This window comes from Brassica oleracea, chromosome C6 (genome assembly GCF_000695525.1).
Source record: "Brassica oleracea var. oleracea cultivar TO1000 chromosome C6, BOL, whole genome shotgun sequence".
Lineage (NCBI taxonomy): Eukaryota > Viridiplantae > Streptophyta > Magnoliopsida > Brassicales > Brassicaceae > Brassica > Brassica oleracea.
Window position 1 is genome coordinate 25,385,692 of NC_027753.1, and position 7,068 is coordinate 25,392,759.

Genomic DNA, 7,068 nt, shown 5'->3' on the forward strand with positions numbered 1-7,068 from the left:
TTCAGTTTCAAACATATTACACCACACTCGAAAAAGGTTTCGAACCCACATTGTACTAACTTTTTGATCAAAGTCCAAAGATGATCACATCACAAGTTTACAACAAATAACAGAGAAGAGAAAACAACTTGCACTTAAAGCCCTAAACACACATATAACTCGAGCTGAACAAAATACAAAAAGGAACTAAAATACACTCAGCTATCTCACGTACGTACGTGTTTCAAGTGCCACTTTCAGTTCCTGCAAATTTACAGAAACAACAATTGCATTGCACACGATCATCTTCTTTGTGGATAAAGATTTCCCATACCTTTGCTCTATGAGCAATTAATGAGTAGAGCAGAGCTTGGTCTTTCAGTTTCTTTTCTTCTTTTAAGAGAAGGTTCTGAAGCTTCTTCTCCTTGAATCTCATCGTCAAGCATTGTTCTGATTATACGAAGAAGTTATATCCATCTGCAAAAACGAAAACAATGTTTAATATAAAACAGATACGTATGATCCGGATCAGATCACCAACTTAGCGGTCACCAGCTAATAACAAATAGTCAATACGAAATTCCCTTAAACTGGATTCATAAGGCTGTTAAGGACTCATCTGATAAGAAGACGCAAAAGGTACGCAGAGAAGTTCATCATCACCAAGAACCAAACATAAAACCAAAATTTTCAATTTCAAGCAAAGCTTTGAACTTTCTAAAAGAAAACAAAATTTTCTGTAACATCTGAACAGACCTAAAGCTAAGACTTGAACATACCTAAGAATCAGACAGATTATGTCTTGATAGAGGAGGCAGCCATTTTTGTCTCTGAAAGTTTAGAAATGCAGTGATTGAAAGGATCAAAGTGATGATTTGCAGGGTATGAAACTTATATATTTATAGTCGAAGACTCACTCAATCGATGTAATGGGATATCCATTGAATTAGGGTTAATGAGGAGTGGAGTGGAGAGATACTGTTAATGAGGGCATTGAAGAAGATGACGCTTCGATACAGCCATAACTCGGACCGTTTAACATGGAGAGGAGAAGCTAAGACGTCACCGATTCGTAGCCGCACGAAGAAGAGGATGGAGCTCGTTTCTTCTTTCATCAGAACTAGGGTTAGAGGGCGATCTCAAGTAACCCGGGCCCGATACAACTTCTAAACTAAAAGCCCAACACACATCGAAGTACCAAAGCCCATTTTGAACCAGATTAAATGAAACGCCGAGTTTTACTCTTCTGAGACACGTCTCAGCTCGAGGTTGAACGACTTTGTGACGTGGCTGCCTATGTGTCCTCACCAGGAGGGAAAAAACATATCTTTATATATAAAGATGATGTTTTGCTCTTTAATTCTTAGAGCATGTTTATTGGTGACTCTTAAACAAAAGTATCTTAGGGTATTTACAATTTAAAAAAAAAGAAAAAAAGAAATAAACACAAGAGGCGTCCCTTAATTAAGAGAACCAAGAGACGGCTTTTACTGTGCACGTGTCGTTGCTTCCGTCTCTCTCTATCTCTCTCTCTGTTTCCGCTCGAGAAAATGAACCCCGCGGCGGAGGCGTGGCCGGTTACGGCGGCGATCGTCGGCATAGGGAGGGAGATGAGGTCGGCGACCAAGGATCGGAGTTTTGAGTCCATGATGTTGTTTTCAACTTCTTTGATTCTCGTTTCTTCAATGTCTTCGTCACTGCTGGTAGAAATAAGGTTAAAGTCTTCTCATTTTATTGTTCTGGGTCTGTTTAGGTTTTGGTGGGGTTTGTGATTGCTGTTTTGTCTGATTTTGGGGGTTGTCTGATTTTGGGGTTTGTGATTGCTGTTTTGGGATGTTGTCGATTCACTTGTCCGAAAAATTGAAACTTTGCTTGATGGGTTCCTTCTATACACATTGCTGATTGTGATAAGCTTTTTAGTGTTGGAGATTGTGTGAAAGTTTATGGCTTTATCTGTGTTAAGACTAGCTTAAGTTTATGGTTTCATTATCTAATAAACTTGATTGCTCTATCTTGGTTGAGTCATGGATCGCATATATTGCCATTGGTGTGTCTCTCTTATGATGTAGATTACGCTGTACAATTGTCTTGAAGATGATGCCATATCTGCATTGCAATCCTATTCTGATGAGGACTGATTGTAAGTTTCAGCAAGAAGAGTTGACCACGCTTCTCCAGCGTACACATCTCTTTTCTGTTTTCTCATTATTTTGATGCTATTGTGTCTGGTCAGAACATCTGTAGTTTACAGAATTTTGTTTTTTACTTCAATTGTCCTCATGTAATTCTTATCATCCATGTTTCAATTATTAAGTCAAGCATTAGTGTCTTTTTCTTTTGCTTTCAAAAGCTGATTTTCTCGTGTTGGATTATTTCTTTTTAGAAGTATCTTAAAGACTGTAACTTGTTTTCAAACTGGTTACCTGAAGAACACAGAACTTTATCATCTCTTTCTTGTGGCTACGTTGATAAATATATATTTTCTTAGTAGTTTATGTGGTGTCTCTTTTGGTAAACATCTAAAATTTAATTAGATTGGTAAAATATTTGCAGGTTATGGGTGCTCCTCGTCGTGGTGCTTATTCTTTCCAAGGAGCTGGTCGGACATCTGGAGCAGGAACTTCCTCACCTCCTGAAAATGGAACATCTCTTCCTCCTCGAACTGGAGCCTCTCTGCCTCCTCGAACTCTCTGCCTCATGGAACTGGAGCCTCCTTGCCTCCTGGAGCCACTGGACAAGCTAATTCTTTTGAAGAAGTGTATTCTCATACTAGCTTAGCTGAGCTAAAGAACGCTTCTGGAAGGCGTAACGTGCCACACTTGCATCCTCGAACTGGAGCCTCTCTGCCTCCTCGAACTCTCTGCCTCATGGAACTGGAGCCTCCTTGCCTCCTGGAGCCACTGGACAAGCTAATTCTTTTGAAGAAGTGTATTCTCATACTAGCTTAGCTGAGCTAAAGAACGCTTCTGGAAGGCGTAACGTGCCACACTTGCATCCTCGAACTGGAGCCTCTCTGCCTCCTCGAACTGGAGCCTCTCTTCTTGTTGTCTTGTTTTCTTCTATCACAGACATTGGTTAGCACATGTATATTGTATTGTTGTGGTCACGTTGAAAATGTTTCACGGTCAAGAAATGAAAGACCTTTATAATGATTGTATGATCGTGTATTCACAAACTTGTATAAATAATATCTTGTAATGAAAGTGTATTCACAAGCCTTTGTTTTTTCTTCTCATATTCTTCCTTTCTTTCTCCTTCTCATGTTCGAAATATTCATCTAAATCTAAAACAATTTCTATCTTGTAAACAACTTTTATAAACAATTTTCATCTCATCTTTTTCTCAAAACAATTTCGAAGGATCAATTGATGATAAAATATATATTTAAAATGTTATTTTTTACAATTTTTTTTTAAGAAATAAATTTTATCTTTAATTATATAATGTTTATGTTTTTTTTTTAAATCTATGTTTAAATGTTATGTTTGACTTTGTTTATTTAATAAATAAATTTAATCTTTGTTTAAAATTTTATGTTTAAAAATAAATTTAATATGCTGTCAAAAAATAATAAAAAATAAATAAATTTAATATTTTTTATTGGTAAGAACCTTTGTTAAAAAACTACCATTAAACCACTTTAATTAAGTGTCTCTTAACCAAGTTTCTTATCTCACTTTTAAGAGTTAAAAATTCACTAAGAACCCTTAAATGTGTTATACCAATAAACATGCTCTTAAGTCACAGAAATTATTCTTAAGCTCTCCAACGTTTGACTTCCTTGAGAGAGAGAAGCTTTGAGATTTTAAAGATCTTAACTGATAAGTATACTGACGTAAGCAGTGGCTGATGAGGTTTGTAAAACCTAATATAAAATTTCAATTCTTGTTGAATTAAATTAACAATAGTTGTTGACAAAGAAAACAATGAATACAAAATAACCCGAAATAGCTACAGTTTTTATTACTCGGAAGTTTTGATCAGAGTTCTTTTTTTAACATCTTTGATTATTACAAGACTAGCCAAGAATGGCTGATGAGGTGATTCTTCTAGATTTCTGGCCAAGCCCATTCGGTGTAAGAGCAAGGATCGCACTGAGAGAGAAAGGTGTCGAGTTTGAATACAGAGAAGAGAATCTGAGGGACAAGAGCCCTTTGCTTCTTCAAATGAACCCGGTTCACAAGAAGATTCCGGTTCTGATCCATAACGGTAAACCGGTCTGTGAATCCATGAACGTAGTCCAGTACATCGACGAGGTCTGGTCAGACAAGAAGAACCCCCTCCTCCCTTCTGATTCTTACCAAAGAGCTCAAGCCAGATTCTGGGTCGATTTTATCGATACCAAGGTACCTATCCTATTATCTATGTCCGTCCGGACCATAGGAAAACAAAAATCATCGCTCATGGCATCACAATTCGCGAGAATTTTAATTGAACTTAGGATATTATAAAAAATTATATTAAAAATAAGGGCACAAATTTTTATTTGAGCGTAGGGCATTATGAATTTTTAAATATGTCAGTTCGGCACTCCTATCCAAATTCTATTTCTATTATTTTGAGACAATATGTGAAATTAAGACTAGTTTGGTTTTGTAGGTTTACGAACCAGCGGATAAGATATGGTCAACAAAAGGCGAGGTACAAGAGAAGGCCAAGAAAGAGTATATTGAAGCACTCAAGATTCTTGAGTCTGAGCTTGGAAACAAACCCTACTTCGGAGGAGATAACTTTGGGTTCATAGACATTGCCATGACTGGTTATTACATGTGGTTCGAAGCATCTGAGAAATGCGGTAACTTCAGCATCGAACCAGAGTGTCCAACACTTATGGCTTCAGCCAAGAGGTGTTTGCAAAGAGACAGCGTGGTTAACTCTGTCCCTGACCCTGAGAAGATCGTTGAGTTCGCCTTTAAGATTCGCAAGATATATTGTGTCTAAATTGCATCCTTTTTCATCTTTGGTTTGTGAATTGATTCCATCTCACGTCTTTGTTCTCTGTTTTATCTTTTTCAGTTTTATTTTCTCCAAAGAATATTTGTTTCTTGTGACTCAAGAAAATGGTTCTTATTATAAATAAAGTATTCTACATCGTAAATTATAAAAGATCTTAAGTAATATATAAAATAGATGGGATAATCCACTTATCACCGATTAGAAGCTCTAATCTAACTGAACAATCGTAGGTCCATTTATTCTTCCCTTATGTAAAAAGTTGTAATGAGAGAGTTTATGGAGAATTTGATTCCAAAACCAATGTTCTTGGTTATATAATTACCAAAACTATCAAACTCTTTCTTCTTCACCAGCAACTAAAGATGGCAGAAGAGGTGATTCTTTTGGAGTACTGGGCGAACATGTTTGGGTGAGGACAAGGATTGCTCTAGAGGAGAAAGGAGTGAAATATGAGTACAGAGAAGAAGATCCAAGTAACAAGAGCCATTTTGGTTGATGTTCTGATCGTGCCTGACGTTGACATTGTGCTGTAACTCTCTACATGATCCAAAACAAAGTACTAACTAGGTGGTATCATTTGTACGTTAATTAATATCACGTGTTACATACTTACATGTACACCCACCTAACTAGGGTACAATAATGCAAACGAGGAAGTAGAGTAGTTGGACATGACACAAGTACAGAGATATAGCAAATCACTGACTCAAGATCTCTCTAGACTCCATTAGTTTGGAGTTACCAGTGACATTGCCAAGAATAGGTGGACACTACACATTTTCTTAATTGGCTCTATAATTACCAAAAATTTCAGACTCTTTCTTCTTCTTCACCAACAACTAAAGATGGCAGAAGAGGTGATTCTTTTGGATTACTGGTCGAGCATGTTTGGGATGAGGACAAGGATTGCTCTAGAGGAGAAAGGAGTGAAATATGAATACAGAGAAGAAGACCTGAGTAACAAGAGCCCTTTGCTTCTTGAAATGAACCCTATTCACATGAAGATTCCTGTTTTGATTCACAAAGGCAAACCGATCTGCGAATCCATCATCCAGGTACAGTACATCGACGAAGTCTGGCCTGACGCAAACCCCATTCTCCCTTCTGATCCTTACCAGAGAGCTCAGGCGAGATTCTGGTCAGATTACATTGACAAGAAGGTTTTCTTTCTCACTTTTGGTTATTTGAGTTCTTTGCATCATAATCACTTGCTTATACTCATTCTTGTATGTTTTTGTGTATACACAAACAACAAAGCCGGTCCTAGTGAAACATTAGCCTGAAATATTGATGAACCGGCTTTGCATGAAATTTTTTCGCTTACATTATAATCACTGGGGATCGTTAGGGTTTTTGCATTTTAATCTATTTTTGTATTTTGCTTATTAATCTAGCATTCAGTTTTTCAATGCATTTTATCTTCACCATCTCCTCTTATCTTGTTTACATTTGTTTTCACGTTCTGTCGTTTGATTTGTCTTAGTTTTGGCTTGTGTAATAACTTAACCCTGCTCATTTTTCTTTCATTTTTTATTGATTGATATTTTTATCTCGCTTACCTCTGTGTTGCCACTAATTTGCTCGAATCATTTTTCATCATCTGCTTCGTATTCTTTTCATATTCATTAACTATTGTCTTCAATCCTTTTAAATCCTAAAAATCCTACCGTTCTTTTGTTTATTAAATCACATATTAAATATTGCTGAAACTGTTTATTTATTCTAATAAATCCTTACGATTATAACTAAGATGATATGGATAAAAGACTGATTATAATTTAGTTGAAATTAAAGTCTAAAGTGGAAGTTATTAAACCTGCAATCCTTCTTTTTGTCATCCAAGATAGCTTTAGTCAAATCAATTATATTGATTTAGAAAACCGATAAGCTATTACAATCCCAAACAACCAAAAAACAGGCGCATTTGTTATTGACGCTGCGGCGGGTTTCCTTTACTATAAACATAATTGCTTGTCACAACTGTTAATAAACCCAAATGTGTTTACAAAAGCTACCCATATAAGAGTTTCATACTCATTTCTCTTTCTCTAGTCATCTCCTATGTTAGTAGCTATCATAATACAATCATCAAACAAATGACATATCTCTTGGTTCCATATAGAATATGCAAAA

At 36.3% G+C, this 7,068-nt stretch overlaps 3 protein-coding genes and 1 long non-coding RNA gene across 7 annotated transcripts in view; 3 read left to right on the forward strand and 1 right to left on the reverse strand.

The window, feature by feature from the left end:
• On the reverse strand, positions 1 to 1,169 carry LOC106298730. Its single transcript, XR_001261540.1, has 3 exons — positions 897 to 1,169; positions 759 to 809; positions 1 to 456 (listed from the first exon to the last, which is right to left on the reverse strand). It is a non-coding gene; the product is annotated as an uncharacterized LOC106298730 (long non-coding RNA).
• Positions 1,170 to 1,425: 256 nt separating this feature from the next.
• Positions 1,426 to 3,196, forward strand: LOC106296978. Of its 4 annotated transcripts, none has more exons than XM_013733244.1 (3): positions 1,426 to 1,693; positions 2,049 to 2,158; positions 2,533 to 3,196. In XM_013733244.1, exons 1-3 carry the CDS (start codon positions 1,530 to 1,532, stop codon positions 2,613 to 2,615), a joined length of 357 nt encoding a protein of 118 aa, XP_013588698.1. In that variant the 5' UTR covers positions 1,426 to 1,529; the 3' UTR covers positions 2,616 to 3,196. The 4 variants fall into 4 exon arrangements, with proteins under 4 accessions (XP_013588698.1, XP_013588700.1, XP_013588697.1 ...); XM_013733246.1 differs by having other exon boundaries at positions 2,049 to 2,119; XM_013733243.1 differs by lacking the exon at positions 2,049 to 2,158 and having other exon boundaries at positions 2,514 to 3,196.
• A 709-nt stretch (positions 3,197 to 3,905) lies between these two features.
• LOC106298992 (glutathione S-transferase U22) lies at positions 3,906 to 5,069 on the forward strand. The gene is made up of 2 exons (XM_013735121.1): positions 3,906 to 4,325; positions 4,579 to 5,069. Exons 1-2 carry the CDS (start codon positions 4,008 to 4,010, stop codon positions 4,918 to 4,920), a joined length of 660 nt encoding a protein of 219 aa, XP_013590575.1. The 5' UTR covers positions 3,906 to 4,007; the 3' UTR covers positions 4,921 to 5,069.
• A 554-nt stretch (positions 5,070 to 5,623) lies between these two features.
• Positions 5,624 to 7,068, forward strand: part of LOC106297176 (glutathione S-transferase U23) — a 7,687-nt gene continuing 6,242 nt past the window's right edge. Inside the window, exon 1 of the mRNA XM_013733452.1 lies at positions 5,624 to 6,095. Coding sequence (XP_013588906.1) covers positions 5,781 to 6,095 — 315 coding nt within the window. The 5' untranslated portion in view covers positions 5,624 to 5,780. The remainder of the gene's footprint in view (positions 6,096 to 7,068) is intronic.